At 44.3% G+C, this 27,964-nt stretch overlaps 2 protein-coding genes and 1 long non-coding RNA gene across 7 annotated transcripts in view; 2 read left to right on the top strand and 1 right to left on the bottom strand.

Annotated features, from left to right (window-relative positions):
- Nucleotides 1-12,162: 12,162 nt before the first annotated feature.
- LOC150003080 (uncharacterized) lies at nt 12,163-19,059 on the bottom strand. The gene is made up of 4 exons (XR_016512649.1): nt 18,879-19,059; nt 16,822-16,890; nt 13,846-13,870; nt 12,163-12,275 (listed from the first exon to the last, which is right to left on the bottom strand). It is a non-coding gene; the product is annotated as an uncharacterized LOC150003080 (long non-coding RNA).
- A 106-nt stretch (nt 19,060-19,165) lies between these two features.
- FOXA2 (forkhead box A2) lies at nt 19,166-21,624 on the top strand. Its single transcript, XM_090285973.1, has 2 exons — nt 19,166-19,277; nt 20,268-21,624. Exons 1-2 carry the CDS (start codon nt 19,191-19,193, stop codon nt 21,564-21,566), a joined length of 1,386 nt encoding a protein of 461 aa, XP_090142099.1. The 5' UTR covers nt 19,166-19,190; the 3' UTR covers nt 21,567-21,624.
- Nucleotides 21,625-24,937: 3,313 nt separating this feature from the next.
- The window catches only part of LOC150003082 (uncharacterized), a 239,335-nt gene continuing 236,308 nt past the window's right edge, over nt 24,938-27,964 (top strand). The window contains exon 1 of one of the 5 annotated variants that reach the window (XM_090285974.1): nt 24,938-25,060. In XM_090285974.1, coding sequence (XP_090142100.1) covers nt 24,977-25,060 — 84 coding nt within the window. In that variant the 5' untranslated portion in view covers nt 24,938-24,976. The remainder of the gene's footprint in view (nt 25,061-27,964) is intronic. The other 4 variants (XM_090285975.1, XM_090285976.1, XM_090285978.1 and 1 more) reach the window with 4 other exon arrangements.

Raw genomic sequence — 27,964 nt, forward strand, 5'->3', positions numbered from 1 at the left:
CTGCACAGGAAAAACTTGACATTATAGAAGAAAACTAACTGCAGTTTTGAAATCAGCATGCCTATTTAAGTCTAAAACAGCCGAAAATTCAACAGGAATTATGTTAAAAACTGTTCCCCTGTGTTATCTTTGCATAAAAATTAAAACATCATGGATAAAAGTTTCCTTTAAACCCCTCATCTCAGTCTACTCCTTTTCTACCCCAGAGATAAACATTATATGGTATTCTGTGGATTTTTCCAGAGAAACACATTCATGTCTATATAGACATGTACAAAAATATTCACTGTAGTATTCTATATAATAGCAACTTTTGCATCCTCCTGTAACATATAATGTTGACTCACTTCCCTGCTTCCCTCTATTAATTTTGCCATTTGGTGTGTTTGCAGTAAGCTTTTGCACTTGTTGGTCTATCAGACCCTGCCTTTGCTCTCCAGGAACCACTTTTGGTGTGCTTTCACAGAGAATTCCAGGTACCTGGGAATGTATTACCTGGAACCAGGAGGACACAGGAGTGAGGCCCCACTTAAACCAGAGTTCCCTGTGGGGTTAGGCTATGTCTCCTTTCTGTGGGGCTTTGCCCAAGATTTGCCTTACTTGAATCATCCACCTTCCACCGCTCACTCACTGACCTCTCCTGGGACCACTACCTTAATAAGTTATGTGCACATGAGAGACACCAAGCCCCTTTAAGGCTCTGCTTCTTGGGAGAAACTGATACAATAGTATACTGACTAAAAAACAGTGGAATATGTATATTGCAGTGCAATGAAAAATAAGGTCCTTCTGTATGTGTCAGTTTCGGGAGATCCAAAAAGCAAATTAAAATATGATAGGGGCACAGACCTTTGGTCAAGATGGAGGCATAGGTAAGCATGGCTTTCCTCCTCACACAAACATAGCAAAAATTACAACCAAACTATGAAACAACTATCACTCAAAATCATCAGAAAATTGAGCTGTATGGAAGTCCAACAAGCAATGAATTAAAGAAGATACATTCATCCAGATGGGTGGAAGGGGCAGAGACACGGAGACATGGAATGGGCTGGTCCCAAACCCATGTGTGGTGGATAAAAATTGGGAGGGATATCTTTGGAGCAAGGGATCCCAGCCTCACAACACCAAGCCCAGGGTTCCAGTGCCAGGAAGACATCGCCCCATAATTTCTGGCTGTAAAAATGAATTGAGGGGTGGAGCAGTGGAAGACACTGTGGAATTCTCAGCCATCTGCTCTTAAAGGGCCCAAAATGGACTTACTCAGACTCACTCTCTCTGCATTCCAACACCGGGGCAGCAGCTTGAAGGACACCAGTAGCATATGTGGAGGAACTGAAGTGTCTGGCATCAAAGCAAGAGCTGGGGAACAGCTTCCTTCCGGACAAAACTTCAGAGACCAAGCAGCAGCAATTTCTCCTTTTTTGAGTGGTCACCCACACAGAGCCACAGAACAAGGGCACCATATCTGAGACTCCAACAACCTGGATCACATGGGTTGCCCTGCCTTGGAAATTACCTAAGGCTCTGCCCCTATTCAACTTACAGGCCCACCAAAGTGGTTAATAGTCACTTTTCTACACCAGGCCATTCTACTAAGACAGGAAGTCAAAGCAGCTCTACCTAATACATAGATACAGAGGGAGGCTGCTAAAATGACAAGACAAAGAAATATGGCCCAAAAGAAAGAACATAACTCCAGAAAAAGAACAAAATTTAGATAAATAATCTATCACATGCAGAGTTCAGAAGGCTGATTATTAGGATGCTCAAGGAACTCATTGTGTACTTCAACAGCATGAAAATGATCCAGTCAGAACTGAAGGTTACACTAATTGAAATGAAGAAAAATTTACAAGGAACCAACAGTGGAATAGATGAAGCCCAAAATCAAATCAGTTATTTGGAACATAAGGAAGAAAAAAAAACATTCAATCAGAACAGCAAGAAGAAAGAAGAATCCAAAAAATAATAGGGTAAGAAGACTTTAGGACAATTTCAAGCATACCAACATTTATGTCATAGGGATTACCATAAGGAGAAGAGAAAGAGCAAGAAATTAAAATCTTATTGGAAAAAACAATGAAAGAAAACTTTCCTAATTTGGTGAAGAAAATAAACATACAAGTTCAGGAAGTACAGAGTCCCAAGCAAGATGGATGCAAAGAGAACCACACCAAGACACATTATAATTAAAATGCCAAAGGTTAAATATAAAGAGAGAATCTAAAAGTAGCAAGAGAGAAGAAGAGAGTTACCTACAAAGGAGTTCCCATAATGCTGTCAGCTGACCTATCAAAAGAAACTTCACAAGCTAGAGGGGACTGGCAAGAAGTACTCAAAGTGATGAAAATAAAGGGCCTACAACCTGGATTACTCTATCCAGCAAAGCTATCATTTAGAATTGAAGGGCAGATAAAGTGCTTTACAGACAAGATGACACTAAAGGAGTTCTTCATCACCAAGCCATTATTATATGAAATGTTAAAGGGACTTATTTAAGAAAAAGAAGATAAAAACTATGAAGATTTAAATGGCAATATATTCACAACTATCAACAATTAAATCTAAAAAGCAAGCTTAGCAAACAAGCACAAAAGAAACAGAATCATAGATATGGAGATCATTTGAATAGTTACCAGTTGGGGTGGGGAGGGGGAGAATGGGAGAAAAGGTGCAAGGATTAAGCAGTACAAAATGGTAGGTACAAAATAGACAGGGGATGTTAAGAACAGTATAGGAAATGGAGTAGCCAAAGAACCTATATGCATGACCCATAAACATGAACTAAGATGGGGTGTTGCTGGAGGCAGTAGGGGGTACAGAGTGGAGAGGGGCAAAGGGAGAAAATGGGACAAATGTAATAGCATAATCAATAAAATATATTTTAAAAATAAAAAATAAAATATGATATGGATATATGTGCTAAAATAGCTTTGAAGAAAAAGAATACTACTAAGCAATGTCATTGGAAAGTTAAGAAAAGCATACTCCCCTCCCACCACCTGCAAGTACTCTTGCCCTGTTCCCACTCTTGCTGACTATTACCCGTCTGATTTTTTCTGTTTGTCCAAGCAATGAGCAAAGCAGTTGCTGATCATGGGGACCTCTGTTCTGATTTTCCAACTAACAATGTCCCATGGAAAAAGGAAGAGTTTTTCATTAATAAGAGCAAGGTTTCTATTTTTTTATGGAAGAGGTGGCCACATTAGTCACCTTAAGAGCATGAGACCTTTAAGTTACCTAAAATAAATCCAAGCAGAAGACTGGGGTGTTTTAGTTGTCATCATCATTTGCTTGTCTATGCAATGGGTGAAACTTGGAAAATGTTACAAGAGCAGGTCCCCCAAGCTGGTCTGAAGCAGCCAGTGGGAGAAGGGGGCAGGCTGCCTTTTGCAGCTGAGACCCCTTCTCTAAAGATGGATGAAGGAAGCTTCTGATGGATTTGGGTCATATGGAGAGCATCACTTGGGTGGAAGATGGCTTTATGAGTGGGAGAGAAAGGGAACATAGAGACTGTTAAGAGAACAGAAGGGGAATCAGAAAGAGAAATGGCAAGCAGCATACATTACTGGGAAGGGAAAAGAGGGGAGCTGCAAAAACATTTTGAAGCTGAGGCTTTTGGATGAACTGACTTCAAGAAGAGGACAGAAAAAAAGTATGATTTTAGTAGTTAGTGAATGGTTTAGAATCAATTGGAAGCTGGGAGAGGTTGGAGGTTATAGTCAGCATAAAAAATAGAGTGGTAAATTTAGCCTTTGAAGAGAGAAAAAGTATTGGAGTTGAAGCCAAGGTTTAGCTCTTAGCTAATAAGAGTCACAAGTGGGTAGAACACATTTGCTAATCCTGGAACAGTCCTTGGTCCAGAGATCAGCACAGCTCTTACATCGTGCAGAGATGAGAATGACCTTTTCAAATATGTGGTGTCATTTTGAGCAAGTTCAGTTGTCTTCTAAGAAGGTTGTTATTGGTTAGAGGTGAGACAAATTGTAAAATGTAGGACTGTAAAGCATCTTTCTGTGTGAAGTGTTGATATCGTTATCCTGTGTAATTCTGAGACACTGCACCAGATGCAAAAGCAACATTGATTAGACATTCTCAATATGCCAGGTGCCTCAACCCATTTTGTCCTCACCCAGTTCATGAAGCTGGCTCCTGCTATTACTCTGTTTTACAGATGGGAAAACTGAAGCTGCTTTGCAGGGAAAGCTAATGAGCCCTCAACCCCCAGTGTACCCAGTCTTTCAGGCTTTTTAGATGAGAACCCAGAATAAGAAATGCATTTTCCCTCCTGATGCAGATACATGAGTGTTTATAATGGAAACAGGTTTTTCAAAACTACACATGCCTTTACTATGTGAAATGCACTGATTCTGTCTATTTTATTTCTATCAACTATTTAATAATAGTTTCAATGAAGTACATTGCATCCACAAGATATTAATGAGCCATCAACTGAAGTTTGAAAGGTCCTCACTTTTTGTTGCAATCTGGTGTTATCCCTCCAAAACCAGTCCTCACAGGTAAACTCTGAGTTTTTAAATCAAAGGCACATAACATCTGTCCTCTATTCTCCCATATTCCCATTCATCTATCTATCCATTCAACCATCCTTTCATCTATTAGCATGCAGAAGTTGAACCAACTTTATGGTCTGGGGTCCCCATTACAGGAATTGATGCTATTTCATTAATCCTCAGCTCCCAAGATGGAAAAACTCAAATTGTCAAGTAATGCAAAGAATCAGCAAATGGCAGATATATACCCTAGAAACATCCAACAGAGTAATTATAGATGGTTCCAGAGCTAACATCTTGGGCATAAAAAATGAAAATCTTAAAGAAATTAAGGAAGAAACAAATAAATGGAAGCAAATACCATGTTCTTGGATGGGAAGAATCAACATCATCAAAATGGCCATACTACCCAAAGCAAGTTACAGATTCAATGCAATCCCTATTAAAATATCAATGACATATTTCACAGACCTAGAACAAATACTCCATAAATTCATATGGAACCAAAAAAGACCCCGAATAGCAAAAGCAATCTTGAGACAGAAGAACACAGCAGGAGGAATCACAACACCAGATATCAAACAATACTACAAAGCCACTGTAATCAAAACAGTATGGTACTGGCATAAGAACAGACATATAGATCAGTGGAACAGAATAGAGAGTCCAGAAATAAACCCAGGCCTCTATGGTCAACTAATCTTTGATAAAGGAGGAAGGAACATAAAATGGAGTGAGAAGAGCCTCTTTAACAAATGGTGCTGGGAGAACTGGATAGGGACCTGCAAAAAAATGAAACTAGACCACCAACTTACACCACACACAAGAATAAACTCAAGATGGATCAAAGACTTAAATGTAAGCCGTGACACCATAAAAGTCCTAGAGGAAAACATAGGCAAGAAAATATCAGATATCTTCACGGATACATCTCCTAAAGCAAGAGAAATAAAGGAAAAAATAAATAAATGGGATTACATCAAACTGAAGAGTTTCTGCTCAGCAAAAGAAAACATCAGCAAGATGAAAAGGAAACCAACCATATGGGAAAACATATTTGCCAATGACATCACAGACAGGGGACTGATTTCCAAAATATATAAAGAGCTGATACGACTCAACATCAAGAAAACAAACAACCCAATTAAAAAATGGGCAAGGGACCTGAACAAACACTTCTCCGAAGAGGACATACAGAAGGTCCATAGACACATGAAAAAATGCTCAACATCATTAGCCATCAGGGAGATGCAAATAAAAACCACAATGAGATACCATTTTACACCAGTCAGAATGGCCATCATCAACAAATCAACAAGCAACAAGTGCTGGCGAGGATGTGGAGAAACGGGAACCCTACTGCACTGTTGGTGGGAATGCAGACTGGTGCAGCCACTATGGAGAACAGTATGGAATTACCTCAAAAGATTAAAAATGGAACTGCCTTTTGAACCAGCGACTCCACTACTGGGATTATACCCGAAGAATATTGAAACACCAATTCAAAAGAACTTATGCACTCCTATGTTCATTGCAGCACTGTTTACAATAGCTAAGTGCCAGAAACAGCCTAAGTGCCCATTTGTAGATGAGTGGATCAAAAAACTGTGGTACATTTACACAATGGAATACTATGCAGCAGAAAGAAAGAAGGAACTCCTGCCATTTGCAACAACATGGATGGAACTAGAGAGAATTATGCTTAGTGAAATAAGCCAGGCAAAGAAAGAAAAATACCATATGATATCACCTAATACAGGAAACTAAAGAACAACACAAACAAAGGAACTAAATAGAACAAAGAGCAGAATAGCAGTCAATAGGGGGGAGGGGAGAGGGAGAGAAGGGGGATAAGTAAGGGAAGGGTCTAGTCAAAGAACCCGTATAAAAGACTCATGGACATGGACAACGGGGAGGGATATGATTGCGGGAGAGGGGGTGGGTTGGGTGGGGGAGAGAAATTAGGGGAAAAGGGGACAACTGTAATTGAAAAACCAAAATAAAAAAAAAAATGAAAATCTTCCTTCAAACAATTAGTCACAAGAAAAAGAAAATGTGCAAAAAAGATAAGTGAAGCAGTCACTAAAACATTCTGAGATGTCAGAATTGAAGGTCTCATATAGCGTAAAAAAATGGATGAAGAAATGAAGAAAACTAAAACTACACTGGCAGTCTTCACAACACTCTGACTTCTTGCTTCTGAATTTGTTGTGTGTCCTGCTAACTATGACCACAGGCTGTTTAAAATTACACCATTTGCCTTATTTAATTTTCTTCTGTAGTCATAAATATTAATTAAGCTCAACCACAGAGAGGCTGCATTTCAATCCATTGACTTCCCGAAGACCATAAGCAATTAAGACCCACAGAAATTAAAGTACTAAATGGTTCTTTAAGACTACCTACCCTGTGACATTCACTTTTAAAAAAAATTTTAAAGTTAGGTCATATTTATTCAATCTTAGTGGTTTCTCCTGCTCTGTAGGTGTTCCCAATTTGATTCTCTTCTTGCAAATATGATCTATTCTCCTCCAGAGGACTTGCTAATTTTCACTAAAACAAAATGCAGCAAAGTGTATGTTTTGATTGATAAGGACCAGAAATATTTGTGTGCAGCCTGTCAGCTAGATATTCAGTGACAAAGAAGATTCTTTACAATGTTTGTTTATTTACTATTATTTAATGACAAAAGCATTAGCAATTATGGTAAAAAATAAGATATACATGAAGTGGAAAGTGAAAGTATTCTCCCCACCCCTCCCAGTCCTAGCTTCTGGAGGTTAGTTTGTGAAGAGTTTTGTGTGTGACATTCAAATATTTTTATTCATAGACAGTGTTTATTTTTATAAAAATGAAATCAAATTACCTATACTTGCAACGATTTAAATTTTCATCATAAAATGGATACACTTTTTATATGATTTCATAGAGATTTATATAATTATAACAGTTGTTTAATATTCCACAATAAAGTTAGGTTATTTTTTTATTTTTAACTTTAATAACTGTTTATCTTTCAACTAGAGTTGACATGCAATATTATATTAGTTTCAGGTGTACAACTGTAATAAAGGTAGTACCCATCTGATACCATGCATAGTTATTACAAAATTACTGACTATATTCTTTATGCTGCACTTTGAATCTCCATGGCTATTCTGTAACTACCAATTTTTACTTCTTAATTTCTTCATCTTTTTAATCATCCCCATAATTCCCCCTCACATCTGTTAACAGTCAAAATGTTCTCTATATCTATGAGTCTGTTTCTGTTCTGCTTCTTGCTTTTTTAGATTCCACATAAAAGTGAAATCATATGGCATTTTTCTTTCTGTATCTGACTTATTTCACTCAGTACAATAGCCTCTAGGTCCATCCATGTTGTTGCAGATGGCAAGATTTCATTCTTTTTTTATGGCCAAGTTATATTCCATTGTATATATTCACCACTTCTACTTCACTCATTCATCTACTGATGAACCCTCAGGTTCCTTTCCTATCTTGAGTACTGTAAATAATGCTGCAATGAACATATGGATACATATGTCTTTTTGATTTCATGTTTGAGTTTCTTCTGATAAATACCCAGAAGTAAAATTGGTGAGTCCCCCTTTGTTTCTTGTTATAGCCTTTGTTTTATGGTCTATTTAATCTAGTATAAGTATTGTCACCCTATCTTTTTATTTCCATTTTCATAAAATATCTTTTCCACCCCTTTACTTTCAGTGTGTATGTGTGTCTTTTGATCTTAAGCAAGTCTTCTGTAGACAACATATATAAAGGTCATGTTTTCTTATGCTTTCAGCCACCCCACATCTTTTGATTATAACATTTAAGTCATTTGCATTTAAACTAATTGTTGATAGATATATATTTGCTGCCATTTTATTATTCATATTTTTATCTCTTTTCTCTTTTTTCTTCTTAAAGATGACTCTTTACCATTTCTTTCAATACTCTTTTGGTAGTGATAACTCCTTTAGCTTTTTATTGCCTGGAAAGTTCTTTATCTGTCCTTTTATTCTAAATGATAGCTTTCCTGGGTAGAGTAATCTAGGTCCTTGCTTTTCATCACTTTGAATAGTACATTGCCAATCCCTTCTGGCCTACAAAGTTTCTGTTGAGAAATCAACTGACAATCTTATGTGAGCTTTCTTGTAGGTAACTAACTGCTTTTCTCTGGCTAGTTTTAAGTTTCTCTCTCTTTTTTTTTTTAACCTTTTGCATTTAAATTATGACATGCCTTAGTGTGGCCTCTTTGGGTTCATCTTCCTTGGGACACTTCTGTGCTTCCTGGGCTCATATGTCTAGTTCCTTCTCCAGGGGAGAGAAGTTTTCAATCATTATTTTTTCAAATAGGTTTTCAATTCCTTCCTTTTTATCTTCTTTTTCTGACATCCCTATGATGTGGATTTTGGTACACCTGAAGTTGTCCCAGAGGCTCCTTATAGTATTCTCATTTTTTGAATTCTTTTGTTCTTTTTGCTGTTCTGATTGGGTGTTTTCTGCTGCCATTGCTTCCAAATTGTTGATTTGATTCTCTGCTTGATCTACTCCACTGTTGATTTGCTATAATGTATGCTTAATTTCAGATATTTTATTCTTCATTTCTGACTGGTTCTTTTGTTTTCTCTCTCCAGTTTTATTTTTCTTTATTTTTTAAAACATTTTATTTATTTATTTTTAGAGACAGAAGAAAGGATGGAGAAAGAGAAGGAGAGAAACACTGATGTACAAGAGAAACATTAAATAGCTGCCTCTCATATGTCTGCAACTAGGGACCTGGTCTGCAATCCAGGCATGTGCCCTGACTGGAAATCAAACTGGCTATGTTTTGGTTTGCAGGATGATGCCCAACCCATTAAGCCAGTCAGGGCTCCATTTTTCTTATCTCTTCATTGAAATTCTTTCTAAGTTCACCTACTCTTCCCCTATGTTCATTGGGCATCCTTATAACCAGTGTTCTAAATTTTGCATTTGATACATGACTTATCTCCATTTTATTTAGTTCTTTTTTCTGGAGCTTTGCTCTGTTATTTCATTTAGGACACATTTCTTTGTCTTCTCATTTTGGCTGCCTTTCTTCATTTGTTTCTATGTATCAGGTAGAGCTGCTATGTCTTCCAGTCTTGGTAGAGTGGCATAATGTAGTAGGTGTCCTGTGGGGCCCAGCGGCACAGTTTCCTTGGTCACCCAAGCTGTGTACTCCAGGTGTTCCCTGACGAAGGCTTTATGTACTCTTCTGTTATAGTTGAACCTTAATTGTTGTTGGCATATCAATGAAATAGCCTTTGAGGGCTGGCTGTGACTGCAGCAGAGGAGCTATGTACAGGGCTGATGCCATTGAGCAGGATTCACCTCAGCATGGCTCTGACACACACCAAGTCCACCCCTTCAGTGTATTGCTCATGGAGGTAGTTGGGTGGTGCTTTGGCATGGTCTGAAGCTATCCAACCAGGTGCACTGGCTCTGGGGTCTTTCAGGAGGTACAGGCCATGCTTAGCCTCCACCTGCACACAGAATGGATTACAAAGCTACTTATGTTGGGCTTGGAGGTGCCCAGGAGAGGCCAAACTGTGAACTGAAGCCAGCTACTGCTAGTTTCAGGTTTGAGGCCACCAAGCAAGAGGTAAGGGACAGACACAGGAAAGCAAGGTGTTGTTTGTTTAGGGTTTGCAAGCCTTTGAAAGATTTTAGGGAAGTCCACAGCATGAGTTAAGACAGGCTATTTATATGGAAAAGTCACTGGAAGCAGCTTGGGTGGGCCCACAGGTTGGGTGGGCCCACAATTTAGGTGGGGTAGAGTCTCCAGGATGATGGAACCTCAGATGTGGTACCTTCCTGTGCCTGCAGGAGGAGTGCTCAACAAAGAAACAATGCCCCCCGGCAACATATTTATCTGAGAGAAAGCTGCCCACACCACCAGCTCTTGCCCAGAAGCCAGACACTTCTGTTCTCCCCTCTACATCCCTTGCACCTTTTGAGCTGCTGCCCCAGAGCTGAAACTCAGACCAAATGAGTCCAAGAAAGTCTGTTCGCAGGCCCTTTAAGAAGAATGCCTGAGATTCCAGAAGCTCTCTGTCTCACTCAGCCACAGTCCCTGATGGTTTTCACAACCAAAAGTTATGAGGATTTCTCTCTGGGGCACTGGAATCCTGAGCTGGGAAATCTGGTGTAGGGATCGGACTCCTTGATACTCAAGAGACACCTTTACAGCTGAGATATTCCTCCTGATTTCCACCACACGTGGGTGGGGGACCAGACCTTTCCATGTTTCTGGAAGTTTCAAGGTAGCTTCTTTTGTATATCTTTAGTTATAGGATTTCTGTTCAGCTAGATTTCAGATGGTTCTGAATGACTGTTGTTCTGATGTTTAGTTGTGACTTTGATGTCAGATTATTGTTTATTTAACCATACTTTTCATGATTTGGGCATGTTGTTGATAAACTATGCATGCATACACACACACACACACACACACACACACACACATGATACCAATAACTAAAATCTTCCTGTGAGCATCTTCTTTTCCCATCTTCTGGTGTCTTCTCTATCTCACTGAGGGAATATCTATTGGGAAGGATGAGAACATAAGGTAGAAACAGATCAAGATTTCGGCCAGAGATCCTGGACTGCAATGGAAGGTCTGAGTGACCAGGGGAAGGCCCTCAACATCCCTCTGTCCTGTTTCCATGGCAAAAAAGATAGCAAGCTCCCACAATGGAAAGGTATGCTTGAAGCATCAAATCTGAGGCTGCTATAAGCCCCTTCCACATTTCTCCAAGACCCAATAAATTTGGTGGGCAGGGAATTCATGGAGTGAGCACAAAGAAAAACTTCTGTATCTAAATTCAACATGTTAAAAGGAGAAAAGAATGACTAGAACAGAGAAGTAGAGATAAAGTTTCTCTTTCCAATTTCTATGTAACTATAAGGATTAGGAAGTGGGTCTCAGGTCTGAGACACAGAACTGCCACCTGGACCAGATGTTCTTCATTAGCATCTACTTAGCACTTTATTTTGAAACCTTAGAGAAATGAATTTATGAGCTTTTACTCTTAAAAGTAAGAGCTATGATATAAAACAATACATTCAAAGTCAGTAGCACCTATGTCAAATCCTTTAGTCTGACAGAGGAAACTAATAGGAAGATTTGGTAGACATGTTTGTAAAGAACAACTGCAAAATTGGTTTGTACTTTATATCCAGTTTCATCCAGGGATCTCAAAGAAGCTTAAGAAAATCTCACCAGCTTTCTTATCCCATATCCACACTGCTTTAACATCAAACATAGATTAGGTACTTGGTCCAAAATTCTCATTGTGTTTACATTAATTCTTTATGTGGTTATATAAATATGGCAGAAATAAGAAAAGTTTGCTGGCAGGAAAAAAATATGTTTATTCCCTTTCAGCAGTTCTTATCTGAAATAAAGGAGCCCTTTTCAGAATGAATGCCTTAGAACAAGGGTGAGATAGTCTTGGCACTAATTATGAGCTCATATTGCAAATAGAATAAACCTTCAGGAAATCCCTAATTTTTAAATTCTGCTACCTTTGAGACTCAAATTTTAATTCCTAAACATTTCCTTTATTTATATTGGAAAATATTTGGGTGACAAAGCAAAGTAAACAGTGTGTTTATTAACAAGGGTGTTAATTTGAGTGTTGTCTGGGGGTTCAATTTTCATTATCTGGGTCGTGTTCTTTTTCTTATGGTTTGATAGGCAGTGTCACTTAAGTATTGGGTCAAATTCTGTGGGGAAAACAAAAGCAAACATTCCCAGTTACCATTATAGGAGGCCCAGGTCTTTTCCAGGAGGAGGACATGCAAACCCCATTCAAAGCTCAATAAACAGGAATCCATTTGTCACTTTCTCTTGTTTTTGGTCTTTCTGTTTTGCTTCTTTAAAATGCATATTAGGATCAAGAAGCTGGGGGATATTTAGGAACAAGTCAGTGCTGCCCTTTCCTTTTTCCAGATGTACCCAATGCCAGAGGTTTACAGGAAGGCAGGATAAAACCAGGCCCCTGGGGCCTCTTCCTTGAAGAGAAAAAGCAACTGGAGCATGGAGGACCATAGCTAGTGCAGGTGATTGCTGAGACTCTGCTTAGACCATTTTTCATGCTTGGAAAATGACAGCTTCCACATTGCAAACTGATAATGCTGCAGTTCCCCTCTCATCCTTAGTCAACCAGATAGGTCCCTGTTTAGGAAAAATACAGCTGGGGAAAAGAGATGCAGGTAGGTATTGTGGTAGGGAGCTTTTCTTGGAGGATTTTACCCCACAACTTGTGCTTCAGGCAACAAAGAGGTTCTGAGTCTTGTGAACTGGGAAGTTGAATTCTGGTGCCTTGGTAGTGGGGAGGGTTGGTGTGGCTGGGGGTGAATGGGAGAGGACTGTCAGACACTGAAAACGGATTTAACACTGCTCATTTTGGCAAATTGCATCTCAACAGGCAGCTCAGGACAAATTGAAAGATGAGTGAAAGAAAGTTTTTTTAGTACGGGGCTATTCCACCTTCGGTCAGAAACTGGCAGCTTCAGTGTTGCCAGGAAAGTTGATAAGGGTACAGACTCCCAAGCACCTCCCCGGAGCTGTTGAATCTGAATCTGCATTTTATCAAGATTCCCAGGGAGTTCCTATGCACACAAATATTTGAAGGGTGGTCCTAGGCCTGGTGGGTCACTTTTGCTATAATATATTACCCCTGTATATAAAATAAAGCTCTCAGCTTCTCAGGAATTTTCTTTCTTCGGGATGACTTTTGGAAGTAAAAATTTACAAAGAGTGAATACACACATGTACATTAAAAACATCTGAGTATTCCCTGTGTGCCAAGCCCAGAGTACTCACACAGACAAAGCAGGGTTCTCAAGCCAGCACCCATCATCATCAGGAGCATTTTCCTGCTGCTTTTTCCCTTCTTTTGAAAGGATGGAAAACATACCCTAGAGAGACTACAAATGGTGGGGGACAGGATCAGCCTACCTAGTTCTCCTGTGTGAATGCATTCTGGCTGTAACTATTCTGCTGATGTCATGCTGACTTCTTCAAAGGACTGAGCCCTTGATTTTCCTATCAAGTCTAGGTCAACACAGGCAGAATACTTCTTGGGTTTTAGTGCTTCCCTGACTGCAGATAAACTATTTTGAAGGGTGAAATGTATATTCGCTTTAGAATGATATTTTGGCCCTCCCTGGATCATGGTTAAAAGGAGACTTGAAAACACGGGGAAAAACAAGTTTTGGTGGAACCTGTGACAGAAAGAAGGAAGAAAGTAAAAGAAAGAAACAATCTCTTTAAGCACATGGCTTTGCCAACCTTGTTCAGGGCTTATTTCCACCATCTGGAATATAATAAGTAGTCATTAAAATAGCTGCTGAATGGGCCACAAATATATAAACTCATTTTCATTGTCACTGCTTAATATTAGAGCAAGTTATACACCTTTCTTTTATGTTTACACAGAGCCCCTTCCCCCATCATCACTTTGAGATGGAAACAAGAAGCAAACAATTGCTTCGTAAGCATAAGACTCAAAATCCATGCTTAGCTAAACTCTTCCTGATCTCCACTTGTGTCACATGCTTCATCCTTTCATAGTTATTAAAACTATGTTTGTTTATTCAAGTAAGTAATCAATAGCTAATGGGTCTGCTTCCAAATTATCTCTCTGTGTAAGGCAAAGACTTCCTAAGAAAGAGTGCTGGGAGCCTCATTCTCCAGGTCTGTGACTCACTCTCCATGGATCCTGTTCTTAATAAAGTTTACTGTTTTCTTTTTCAGCAAGAATAACTGCTCTTCCAAGAATAACATTCAAATGTATGAAACAGTTCATAAAGTCCACAAATGCAAATGCATCTAATTTAGTAACCCCTCAAAAGGCTGTTTACATCACTCACACTGATGTGTTATTATTGCTACTAAAAGTTACTGTTTCTTTATTTTTATCTCTTCCAATTATTTTAATTACCTGTTACAATAGTCCCACATACCAGAAATATGCTTAAAAACTCAATAATGGTGGGCAGAATGCCAAGTATATACCAGAAATATTTGTCAAAACCTGAACTCAAGTGGGAAGAACACCAGCCTCCCCTCAGGCCCACACATATGGGAGTGGACGCAACCCAACCATGAGAAAATCCATAAAAGATGAACAATCAATAACTACACCCTACCTTCCAAACAGTTATCCAATTCTACATCCACAGAGAAAGATGTGTGTACCAAATTCCTCCTAACAATATCCTGAGAACAGTTTCCCTTCTTTCCCTGTACCATATTAGAAAATCACCTTCTCTGGTTGACATGAATATCACTTCCTTTCTTCCTTCATCTCAAGAAAGAGCACAGTTCACTTTTTCATACAGGTAAGAAAAAATACTAGCTTGTTTTTCAGAAGTAAAACCCTTGGTCTGTTGAATGGTGGCTTCACTGGTTTCCTTTCAAGTGTGAGAACTGAATGAATATCTGTTATTTTGCTTGAGTTTCCTTGACAATGGATCTAATCACAAATTTCACCTTAAAATAACGAAATGTAATAATAAAATAATAATGACAAAATTATAACGCTATACTGCATAAAAGATGTAAATTAAAAATATAATTCTAACACCCAGACACAATCAGGACAATTAGTACAGTGTTGATTTAATTTTTATCATTATTATTACTTATTTCCTATCTTTTCCTGTGACTCTTACCCCGGAGCGATAGATTGTATGTAGGTGCATCATGCATTTAACTTACAATGTTGTATTTTGCTTTCCTTCCACTTTTATCAGCACTTCCCAATGATTCTGCAGAAGACTGAGACATGTTGAATATTTTCTGCAGTCTTTTTTATAAATCCCCTTTGTTAATATAACTCTTAGCTTACCTTTTCAATTATCCATAAACAACTAGTGTTCTGGTCATCAAAGAACTATGGAAGCCATAAAAAAGAGTATCTAAAAGTGTATTGAAATAAACTACTTTTAATAGTTTGGTTTTTTTTTAAACAGAATTTCAAAAATAACAACCCACCCACACAGAATGTGAAATATTGGTTATAACCTTTGTCATGACTATATATATATATACCTTTTTTTAAAAAATTGAGACATGGGCTTTACCCTGAGAATTCCACCCTGTGAATAGGGAGCTGTGAGCCTCTGATTTTTGCCAAGCCAAAAGCTTATTTAAAAGTGAAATGTGAATTTTCACAAGACTTTGCAAAGGCATCTTTCTTTGTCCTCTATCTTGACTTTGCCTACAGACCTGCCAGATCAAGCCCTAAAGTAAGTCCTGTCCGGATATGTTTTCTCTGGAAGGCTTTGGGGAATGAGAGTATTATTAATCAAGTAAATGAGGCTTCCCCCACAGTTGATATTTGATGGGTTATTGCCTAGGAAAGTTGAGTTCTGCCCCCTTCCCCAGACTAGTTTCATTTGACAGAGGGTTCTGGGAAGGAGTTTTGCTAAGGGATGTGGGATCATAGCGTCCTCTTCCCAGGAAGCCAATGGGAGGCCCAGGTTTAAGGCCAAGTCAAATCTGTTGCTACAGCATCCATAATAAAAACAGCATGCAGGGGCAACATCAAACGAAAAGGAAGAGAATGGGGATATGCGCCAAGGAATGCTTTGTGGGTCTCAGTACTAGGTGGCTTTAAACTAAAGGAGGATCAGGGAAAGATCTGTTTTCAGCCCGAGTTACCTGCGAACTTTTTCCTAGAGAGAAGTTCTTGGAGTAGTTTACAACATGCCAACCAAAGGCTCTGAATAAACCTTTAGAAACGGAAACTCTGGAGAGGGACCAGGAGTGTGTAGGAAAGGTAGCGCCTACAAAGACCTGGGAGCTAGAGAAGGAAAGCGAACCCCAGTCTACGTGATAGTTCTTGATTTCTGCATAGCCCCTGGTGTCGGTTCTGAGCTGCTCGCCTTTTCCCACCCGCCAGAAGCCCATCGCAGAGAGGGGTTCCAAGAAGTGTCACACGCTGCCCTCCGAGACTTCAGAGACCGGAGGAGGCAGGTTTGCGTTTGCACAGAACTTCGGGGGACTCCAAAGAAATGACAACCCCCTGGAGGCGTTTTCGGGGAGACTCAAAAAAGCGATGCACCTCCTTGGTGGAGTGAAGAGGGTAGGGGTAAATGAGGGTTCGGGTTGGTCCCTAAGGCAGCAGAGCCAACAGGGGGAGCCCTGTCATAGCGGACGCTAGTGTCGACTGCTCCCGGATGCCCAAGAATGCCCACCACCGAAGGTAGGGGAACTTGCAGGGTCTGCTCTTTAAGAAGTCAGTGCCCTTTCCCCGCGGACTTCCTCTCCCGACGCCGCTCGCTCCTTTTGCTCAAGGAATACGTTCTAGAACCATATTTTGACCAGGAGCTGAAAGAGAAAAGGGAGTGGGATACTCAGACACATGCATAGACCATAATATTCTTTTGTGCTTTCAATTCCATACATACAAGAAAGCTGTCTGTCGCTGTTGCGTGAGGTTTGTCTATGTCTGGTGTCTCTTTTCTACTGAACGTGGAAAGGGGATTTAAGGTGTTGGTGTTGTGTGTGCCTTTCTGCCCTAGGCCTGCCACAAAATTGTAAAAAAGGGGCAACTCCACCAGTGTGCAACCCTCTTTCCCTATTCCCCAGAACTCTGTAATAGATGCTGATAATCTGGTCCCTTTGACTTCCCTTTACACACCTACAATAAATGTGCTTACACTCCCACCAGACACTGCCCCTCCTAGAGGTCCTCAGCGTTATGCATGGCTTTAGGGCGATGCAGATCTTGGCTTTGGGGGATCCTGCCCTATAACCTGCTCATCGGGTTTATTAAAGCCCTCAGTATGAATTATTCAAACCATCTGTTGTCTTTGGTTCAAACAGATGCAGGGTTGGGGAGACTTAGGGTAGAGAGGAGTGGGAGTGCCCTGCATCTACTGCTTCTCCTTGCTTACCTTCTAGCCTGGACTTCATCCACTCCTTCCCTTCCCAATGTTCATCCCTCTGCCTGCCACCTCCCTTGTCACTTGCCACCATTATCCACAACTTTGGAGATGTGAGCCAGATGCCCACGATTTCCTAGTTTTATCTCTTATCTCTGAGTTGGAGGTCGCAGGGCTGGATCTTCAGTTCCCCAGGTGGATTTTTAGACCAAGAAATGGAGTCCACTTCTGAACACCTGTAATACCACCCTCCCCGTCAAATTTGGGCTCACTGGGGTCTTTGGGCTGCCTCAAGGAAGGTGATAATTTGGACCCAGAAGCTGGGGCTAAAATTAAAAGGGAATATATGGTTGTTAGGGTTTTTAATTCTTACAAAACAGCTCTTCCAGGAAAGCAAAGAGGACACAGACCCTTTCGAAGAGATGCCCTGTGCTGAGTATTAATTCCTTTATTCCTTTCTCTTCTTCCGCCTCATCTTACCTGCTGCCTTGTTTATTTTAATTACGAAATTCTGTGAGCACCTCAGTTGTGACTGAATGGTAACCTTGAAACACGGCGTCCTGAATGTCAAGGACAAATTACAGTCTCCCAACCATCAGCTGCAGCTGGTGGGGCCTCGTGCGTCCTGCGCTGGGACAGCGTTCCTCCCCACCGGCCGCCCGGACGCTGGAGGTCGGGCGCCGTAAGGCAAAAAAACCGAGGCGGCCGGACTAGCCGCGCTCGGTGCCTTCCGGAGCCGCTCCAAGCCTTAACTGTAATAGGGAGGGGCCTCCCAGTAGCAGCTCCCGGTGTTAAAGGTGTGTACAAAGTTTTTCTAAATAAAGTAACGCATCGAAAATTGGTTCTGTCAATGTCTTGTTGTTTTGATAGGGAATGAGGACTGAGAACGAAGAAACCGGGATAAATGAATGCAGGTTTTATAAAGTTCTGCAGAGGGCAACTGGGCGCTGAGGCCGGACGTGCCCTGGGACAAGAAGCACCAGGCACCAAGCGCTATGAGACAGGGCGGGTGTCAGAGCCCTGGGCAGCTCCTGGGGTGGTTTCCTCCCAGAGCTTTCCTCCCAGAGCTTTCCTCCCACGGTTGCTCAGGGTGAACGCGGAAGAAAGAGGACTCGCTCCCACTCGCCTCGATCGCCAGTCCCGGCACCTCACACAGGCGAGGTGGGTTGCAGGCGCCGAGGGGCAGGTACGGGGCGCCGGCCACCGCTCCCTCTCACCTAGGTGTGAGCTGATTATTCAAATAGGCTGCCCGGGGTCTGGGGATTGGAGGCCCGCGCCAGCGCGCCGCGCTATATCACCAGCCTCCCACGTCACTGCGGCACTTGTCGGCTCCGCGGTCCACACCTCCTCCTCCTTCTCTCTCCACCTCCTCCCCTCCCGCCCCCGCGCCGCGAGCTTCCCGCCGCCTCCCGGCAGCTCCGCACTGCCAACCTTGGCCTCCATCGGGCAGCCCGCGGGCACGACGGCGACGGGCAGAGGACGTTGCCGGCATCGGGCCTCCTGTCCCGGCCATCGCCGATCTTCGGTCCCCTCCTTCTGCCATTCACCCCTCCCAACCACTTCCAACTAAGGCCTCCAGCCAGCCACAGGAGAGAGAGCGAGTGGAGCCGAGAAAGAGGGAGCAAGAGAGAGGGAGGGAGGAGATAGTGCTTTAGCTGACTTTTTTTTTTTTTTTTTTTTAGAGGGTGGGGGTGGGGGGGTGATTGCTGGTCGTTCGTTGTGGCTGTTAAATTTTAAACAGCCATGCACTCAGCTTCCAGTATGCTGGGAGCGGTGAAGATGGAAGGGCACGAGCCGACCGACTGGAGCAGCTACTATGCCGAGCCAGAGGTAGGCACTCGCCTTTTCCGAGGGGACTTGGGGTGGCGGCACCCGGTCTTTCCCTAGCTTCGGTACTGCTTTCCTTGCTGGCATCCGCCCCCATCCCCAGCCACTCTGGGAAGCTGCCTTTTCCACCCTCCTTCCACTCAAATGGGTCTCTTTTTTATACGACACAGTGTTAGCCTTGAGATAATATTAACTTTGTGATCAAATATTGACTTGCGGCGCCTCCAAATCCTCTTCGTGGCTGAGCCACGTACTATCCTAACAGTTATGTTTGGCAGTGCGAGGCTGGGGAGGGGTGGGAGGTCGGCGACGAGAGGGTGGGGAGCTGGAGAGGAGAAGGTGGGCAGAAGTTGGGGACTGAGGTTGAGGTAAAGAGTAAAAGACGAGAGGACAAAGAAAGTTTGTGGCTGCAAAACACAGCCGCGTGTAGTTCGCTGCCCCCTCCTTATGCCTCCCTTTAGTGCCTTTGGCTGGCCGCAGACTCGGATCAGGCTCTGGGTTTCGGTTCCCTTGGGGCCAAGAATGAGATACGGGAAGGAAAACAGCAGAGAAGACTCTGAGACAATCTCCTGTTGAGGCTACCCTAGTCGCTCTGCTAGGGGTCCCACAGGTTGCTTGCTAAGGTCGAGGTGGGGTCTGGGGCTATAGCACCAACTCAGTACGCTGGACGGAGGGAGATTCTAGGGAGGGCTGGTGCATTTGAGGTACCTGGCCTGCCGATGCTTCAGGTGCTCCCTGTTTTAGAATCTGAACCAAGTGGAGAAGGGCTAGAACCAGACACACGCACAGAGTAGCAACCCCCTGGCTACCTACCCAAGGGGATCTCGGAACTCTTTGAGTGAAAGGGACTCGATGTGTAGGGGGAAGTGGGGGACACAAGGGAAGGGCTCCCCGGAGGCCTGCGCCTGAGCTGGCCTGGTGGCTGGGAGGTCAGGGAGCGCTCAATCTGTGGTGCTAACGCTGTGCGCCTCGGTCCCTGGGTTCTGTCCACAGGGCTACTCCTCGGTGAGCAACATGAACGCTGGCCTGGGAATGAATGGCATGAACACCTACATGAGCATGTCGGCGGCCGCCATGGGCAGCGGCTCCGGTAACATGAGCGCTGGCTCTATGAACATGTCATCGTACGTGGGAACGGGCATGAACCCGTCCCTAGCTGGCATGTCCCCCGGGGCAGGCTCCATGGCTAGTATGGGAGGCTCGGCCGGGGCAGCCGGTGTGGCGGGCATGGGACCACACCTGAGTCCAAGCCTGAGCCCACTTGGTGGACAGGCGGCAGGGGCTATGGGCGGCCTGGGCCCCTATGCCAATATGAACTCCATGAGCCCTATGTACGGGCAGGGGGGCCTGAGCCGCGCACGCGACCCCAAGACGTACCGGCGCAGCTACACTCATGCTAAGCCGCCTTATTCGTACATCTCACTGATCACCATGGCCATCCAGCAGAGTCCCAACAAGATGCTGACGCTGAGCGAGATCTACCAGTGGATCATGGACCTCTTCCCCTTTTATCGACAGAACCAGCAGCGTTGGCAGAACTCTATCCGCCACTCGCTTTCTTTCAATGACTGCTTCCTCAAGGTGCCCCGCTCGCCCGACAAACCTGGAAAGGGCTCCTTCTGGACCCTGCACCCCGACTCAGGAAACATGTTTGAGAACGGCTGCTACTTGCGCCGTCAGAAGCGGTTCAAGTGCGAGAAACAGCTGGCACTGAAGGAAGCAGCGGGCTCCACGGGCGGTGGAAAAAAGGCGGGAGCAGGGACTCAGGCCTCGCAGGGTCAACTGGGGGAGGGCTCTGGGCCAGCTTCCGAGACAGGCACCGAGTCTCCCCAGTCGAGGGCCTCTCCGTGCCAGGAGCACAAGCGAGGGGTGATGGGGGAATTGAAGGGTACGCCGGCTGCGGCGCTGAGCCCCCCAGAGACGGTGCCCTCGCCCAGGCAGCAGCATCAAGCTGCGGCCCACCTGCTGGGTCCTCCCCACCATCCGGGCTTGCCGACCGAGGCCCACCTTAAGCCGGAGCACCACTATGCCTTCAACCACCCTTTCTCCATCAACAACCTCATGTCCTCGGAGCAGCAGCACCACCACACCCACAACCACCATCAGCCCCACAAAATGGACCTCAAGGCCTACGAACAGGTGATGCACTACCCAGGCTATGGTTCCCCTATGCCAGGAAGCCTGGCCATGGGCCCAGTCACGAACAAAGCGGGCCTGGACAGCTCACCCCTGGCCCCGGACGCCTCCTACTACCAGGGGATGTACTCCCGGCCCATTATGAACTCCTCTTAAGACAGCTGGGGCAGTGCTAGCCCGGACTGACGGAGGAGGACAAGGGAGAGGAAGTGGGTTTGAGGTAGGGGTGTTGGAGAGATGTAGGGAAGAAGAAACCTGAGACACTCCCACCCCCTGGACAGCAGTTTTCCCTCACCCTCTGCAACTTTTCTCTCCCATACAGATGGGCCGCACTGTTATGTATCATTCTATATAAGGAGGGAAATGGGGGAAAATGTTAACAGTCAAAAAAGACAAAAAGAAACAAGCTCTTGGTTTCCACTACTGTGTAGATGCCTGCTTATTGCAGCATCTGCAAATTCTGTTGTAATCCTCCATTGCTGTTGTTGCAGGGACATCTTACTTTATTTAAAAAACAAAAACAAAAAAAAATGAAAAACAAAAAAAATTCAACAAACTTTTGTGAGTCAATGTAAAACGATGTAGTTTTAACAGAGAACCAGAGAATTGTACCATTGTTTAAGAAGGGGGGGGGGGAGATGTAAGGGTATGTTTTAAATGACCAAGAAAAAATGCATTTCCATGCTTGGCACAGTGAAATTCAGGTCTTGGGTCTAATTAATTTATGGTTTCCGTGTGTTTTATTTATGGCTTATAAATGTGTGTTCTGGCTGCAAGGACCAGAGTTCTACAAATCTATATTAAAGTGTTATTGCCAGTTTTATTCTTTGAATTGTCAAGATTTTTTCCCCTGACTTAAAAAATAAACAGGTCTAGAAATTAGTGGAGAGAGGGAGATCCTGGCTGGTTGCAGGTTTTATTTGCAGGGGGCATGTACTATTTTACTAACATTTTATTAAAATTTTCAGATGAATTGAAGTTAAATGGATTTTACAGAAGTGCTGACTGGTGTGGCTCAGTTGGTTGGCATCCTCCCACAAAGTGAGAGGTGACATTTGATTTCCAGAGCACATGCCTGGGTTGTGGTTTGGTCCCTGGTTGGGCACAGGGGAGAGGCAACTGATGAGATGTTTCTCTCACACATCAGTGTTCGTCTCCCTTTATTTTCCCCTGCCTTCCCCTCTGTCTAAAAATAAATAAATAAAGTCTTAAAAAGCACACACATGTACCCATTGCCCAGATCCTGCAATTATTTCACTGTACTTGTTATATTGCGTATCTGTCCATCTATCTACAGTCCTTTGGTTGATTCGTCTTGTATTTTAAGGACATTTTAAAGTAAATTTCAGACATCAGTACACTTCTCCCTAAGCACTTCAACAAGCACATCATTTAAATAGAACTCAATATTGTTTATGGTTATTATTTTTTTTTTTTTTGAGTTTAGCTTTACAACAATGAAACACAGATCTCAGGTCCACCATTCCATGAGTTTGATGCAAGTTTATCTTTCAAGCCAGGAGCAAACCACATATATAGGTTTTCCACCTGGGCCATGTGAAGGTTCAATGTTGTTGACATCTCTTGGGCCCCAGAGCAGGATTTTCTGGAAAGAAGCCTGGATTTGCCTGTTTTGCTGTATTTTCCATCTTAGCCACCCCCCTTCAAGTAAGTCCAGATTGAATTTGCAAATTCCTGAGGCAGCACTTTGCCTTTTCATCGCTGCCTCTCTGTGTCACCCTTTTACCCTCCTGTGGAATTGGACCTCTGTGTCTACACTTCACGATTCTATTTCAGCCTCCTCTTCACTTAAGTAGACCTCGATAAAGCCTGGGCATAGTGAGGTGTTTGAAAAAAAGATGACTTTCTCCTAGAATTGGTTATAAAAGGATTGATTGCACAGGATGATGTTCCAAATCTCCTTTTGAAAAATAAGGTATATTTGGTGTGAGGAGGAAATAAAAGGGTGTTTTCTGGGGCTTGCCAAGTGGTGGTAGCCAGTGGAGAGATCCCAGAGTTTGCAGGGTCTTCTTCCTCTTCTCCCCACAAACGCCAAGGTCTTGAATAACATCTGGTTAGTGGGGGTTGACGAGCCAGAATTGCGGGGCCAAAAGGATGAGGGGTATTTTGTGAACCTTTAAAGAAAATTCAAAAATATAAAGAAATACTCAGAATAAGTTCTTACAATCATGCTGTCTCTCCCCATAGACACCCTAAGTTGGTGGCTAATCACAGTGGAAACCCCGGAAGCAAAGCTAGGCCAGAGTGTATAAATAGGGCCCAGTTTTGGCTTTGCCAGGAATGTCTGCGGGCCTATAATCTGGCCGGGTGAGGTCAGGAGCCAGCCTCTTTGACTTGGGGCCACCCAGAGCATAGCTAGCTTTGAGGTGGGTAAGAACTCTCCATAAGCCTCTGAGGCCAGAACATTTTGCCTCGGGTTTCTGAAGCCCAGGCTCCTGTTTCCGGGACTAATCATTGGGCTTCCTTAGCATCCAAGCCTCTAGTGTCCCAGATTTGCCCCAACCCTGGATACTGCCTTTCCTTGCGCCCTCCACCACCTTGAAGGATCTCTTCCCCCCCCCCCCCCACGCGCTTAAGGGGAGGAAGGGTTCCCCTTGCCTCCGCCACCCTCTCCGGCCTCTAAATCCTTGTTTTTAACAGGCCACATTGTCCCCAGTAACACAAGGAAGAGAAATTTAGGCGGGGGCGGGGGTGGGGTGGAGCAGGGGCTGGTGGTGGTATCCGGAGGCTGAATCCAACTATAAGGGTTGTCTTCCCCTAGCCGGGACACACACGTCGTGAGCCCGGCCTGAAATGTGTTTCATTATCACATAAAAGGCTCCTGTGGAGAAGGAGCGGAGGAGCAGGGCTGGGGGCCGAATCGGGGACAATAGAGGCTGAAAGAGCTGCCCTAACCTGCTATGTTTCGTAATGCACGCGCATTGTGCCAGGGTCGTTTTAAACTACTTAGCGCCCCTCGCGCACACACACACGCTGATCCCAACCGATAAGATAGGGTTCTGTCCGAATACATTAAAAGGATGTCAGGGAGTGGGAGCATTCGGAGGTTTCTGCACTTCTTGTGTCTTTCACACCCCACACTCTGGCCACCACCTCCTTCCCCCAGACCCGGTTCCAAGCTTGCTAGCTCACAGATAGCCTTCTCCCTGCTTTCCCCCAACGCTGAGTATTGTAAGGTGCAGCGTTTCTTTTTTTTCTTTCCCCCTCCCCCTTTTATTCCTTCCTTCCCCCGCGCCCAACGCACGCGGGTTTAAGCAACCGTGATCTATGAATAAACAAAGTCAGTAAACAACCGAAAAAAAATTCTAGATCCGAATTCCAGGAGGGTAAACTTTTCATGCCACGTCAGACTTCAGCAAATTTGCACAGATATTATATTGCCTCTCCCCTCCTTTATTATTTTTATTCCTGGATCCCACTGTACTTAACTGGATTTTATAACGCTGATCGATATCTTGGTAAAATATTCATTTTTAAACTAGCGGGCAGTGAAATCTTTGCTTTGTGTGCTAAAGTCAACAGTCGCTGGGTTTGAGCTCAAATAAATGCGGGGATGCCTGGGCTGGGAACAGTCGGCCGCCACCCTCCGAGCGTTAGAGACTCCACCACCGCTGGCCCGAACTCCGCAGGTAGGGGATGCGCCCAGCCGCCGGCCGCGCCTGGGGGCCCTCCGCTACATTCGCCCCCTATATCCCACTCCAGGCGGCGCACCTCCTTCCCCCCAAATAGTACTTATCCCTTCTAAGAGCTCCGACCCCTGGGCAGAGGCGTTGGCGGGGAAGGTAGTGAGAAGCTAAATCCAAGAAGACCCAGGGCTTTGTGAAGGGGCCTTTTTTTGGAGAGTGGGATTTCTAAGAATGCATAAGTTTAAAAAATGAGAAGTGGAAGAGTTACAAACTCGGACTAAATCTGGGCTGTGAGTACGGTTTGTTAGGGTCCCAAGCAACAGGAAGCCACGGCCCTTGGGGCTGCAGATTCCATTCGAGGGCCAAGTGTTTCCCAAAGACAGTGGGAAGGTGGGGTAACAGCCTTGGCCTCAGAGTCAGGGGTGAATGTCAGCGGGAAAGGCCGTGCTGATTGGTAGTGGGGTGGTGGTAGACGCCCTCCTCCACCCCACCCTGAGCACGGGTTCGAGTCCAGCCTTGGCGTTTCCCCAGAAGCCCTCGGGCTTAGGCATTATCCAGGGTCGACACTGGGTGGAAGCAGAGATGGAGCAGCGTCTCTCGGAGAACTGAGTGAACTTTTCGTTCGGTTGACGCTAAGTGGTTGGTAGCCTTTACTCACACGCGCGCACGGATGCAGTCGCATTCAGGAGCCTCCGGGTTTACGAACTGGGTCCGGGAGTAAAAGACACCAGCGGAGGGGCCATTTGTCACTCCACTCCCCCAGTGCGTGGCTCTCACGGGCGCGCTGTGGTGCCAGAGGACGCGAGTTTGGAAGCTCGAACAGAATCGAACACACCTTTCTAGAAAGGAGCGAGCTGGGAAAAGTAGTGGTTCCGATACTGCCAGTTTGAAACTGCAGTACCTGCATTTTTCGAGAGCACAGAAAAGATGTCTTTCCTCTGGGGTCTACCACGTACCCCCTAAAATCCGCATTCCTCCTGGGGTTTTTGCTTTAAACTGCCAGGTATCCGTTCTTGTAAGATGCCCTTGCCGACTCAGTTACTCTGGGTATTTCGCCAGTGTGACTCGCTGAGTACCCGGCCTACCGAAATTGCACACCACCCCAACCAGAAAGCGCTTCCAATCGGTGCCACAGTCCCCAGATCCCCAGGCAAAATGGGCAGAAATCGGTCCCGGTAATTGACAGGGTCAGTTATTGTGGGCATCTTCATGTGTGGGAACCTTGGGCCCTCTCCCCTCCTTACCTGCTGCTCCCCCCCGCCCCCCGCCTTGCGGCTTGGTCTAACGCTCCGCAGGCCCGCTGTGTTGCTCATCCACCGCCCTCCAAACCCAGGCCCCAGCTCGCTTGACTGGTTATCTTCCCTCAACAAGATGGAATGTCTGCAGGACACATGGCCAGGCTAATCATTTTTAAATAATTAATGCCTCCCCGTTCTGCTGGTAATGCCTGGCCTCGAATCCGTCAATTAGTTGTCATTAGACGTGTGTCACCCCACTGCCTTCCTCTGATGGCCCAAGTCACCTAGCCCAGTCTATTTCAAGACTGAATGAAAGGTGCCTGGCCTTTGAGAGCTGGGTGGAAAGTAGCCTCGGCCCTTAATTCAGTGAGAATTTTGAAAGAAAGACACTCGATGAAAAGATGCAATCTTCAAAACGGCCAATTTAAACGCTTGATCTTTATCATCCGCCTACTGCCTTCTCCAGGATTCATAAAGAGAAACCAGTCCTAGGTGCTTTGGGGGCCTTTTAATGTGGGGGTGTGGAGAAGAGAAGGGAGAGATAAAGCTTAATAGGTAAGGGGGTAAGGATGTTTGCTCAAGAAGTTACCTGAAGGTACCTCACGGTACCTTGTTTGATCAGGGGCAGCGGATTGTCTAAAGGGGGGTGGGGTGGCCACTGGAGGTCCTCCGGGCTTGGGACTGGGAGGGGCGGTTCACCTAGAAAATACCTGCTGGAATGTGTAGGTCAGAATTGTTGGAGAAAGCGGCAAGGTGTTTTCTGGTTGTGAATTTTCGGTCTCGAAGAGGAGATAGGAGAGGGAATTCTTCTCTGAATCCCCACCTATCCTAGGACCTGGAATTGCACATCAGTCTGTGCAGGTTATTGCCCAGAGACTTGTGGACACCAAGTCCTGCCACACAGAAGAGGCACCACCCCATTGCCACACTATTTAGAGCCACCAGTCCCAAATTCCTGTCCTCTGCTGTGGCAGAAAAGCAAGATTTCAGACCCTTAATGTCTTTGTTGGTTCAGAGACACAGGGGACACCAGTCTTGCTTGCAGCACCATGGCAACCAAGGACTGGTGGAGTGAAATTAAAAAGACAAAAACACAAGACAAAACTTCCCAAAAGTTTGCAGCTCCCTTATACTTCTGCTCCTTCCTTACCCCCATCAGAATATTCTTTTTACAGTAAACAAATATCTGAGTCTCAGAACCTTATATGCCTCCTTTGTGCCAAAACAGTGTGCAGAATCTACAACTCTTCTTGACTGCAAAGGCATGTCTCCTCCCAGTTTTATTGTAGAATTGATGTCATAGTTTATTATAGCCTTTACCCCATAGGAAGTGGCTTTCCTCTGAGAAGAGAAGACAAAAAGATATAGGAGATGGATAAAAAGATTGTGAGGCAGTGAGGAAACTGTTTTTAAAAATAACTGGAAAGCAGGCTGACAGCTGTCAGGGGTTGTGTGAGATGGGGCAGTGGGGGGTGGGGGTGTAAGTATTGAGAATAAAAACACAAACAACAGTACGGTGACTCGAGGGAAGGGGGGGTGGTAGTGAAGGTAGGTGGAAGAGTGTATAGGGGTGATGATAATGCTGATAGATGAAGACTTGGTTGGGGTGGTGAACACACAATGCAGTTTATAGATGATGTGTTGTAGAATTGTTCACCTGAAACCTGTA

This window comes from Furipterus horrens, unplaced genomic scaffold, assembly GCF_987537825.1.
Source record: "Furipterus horrens unplaced genomic scaffold, mFurHor1.1.pri manual_scaffold_8, whole genome shotgun sequence".
Classification (NCBI taxonomy): Eukaryota; Metazoa; Chordata; class Mammalia; order Chiroptera; family Furipteridae; genus Furipterus; species Furipterus horrens.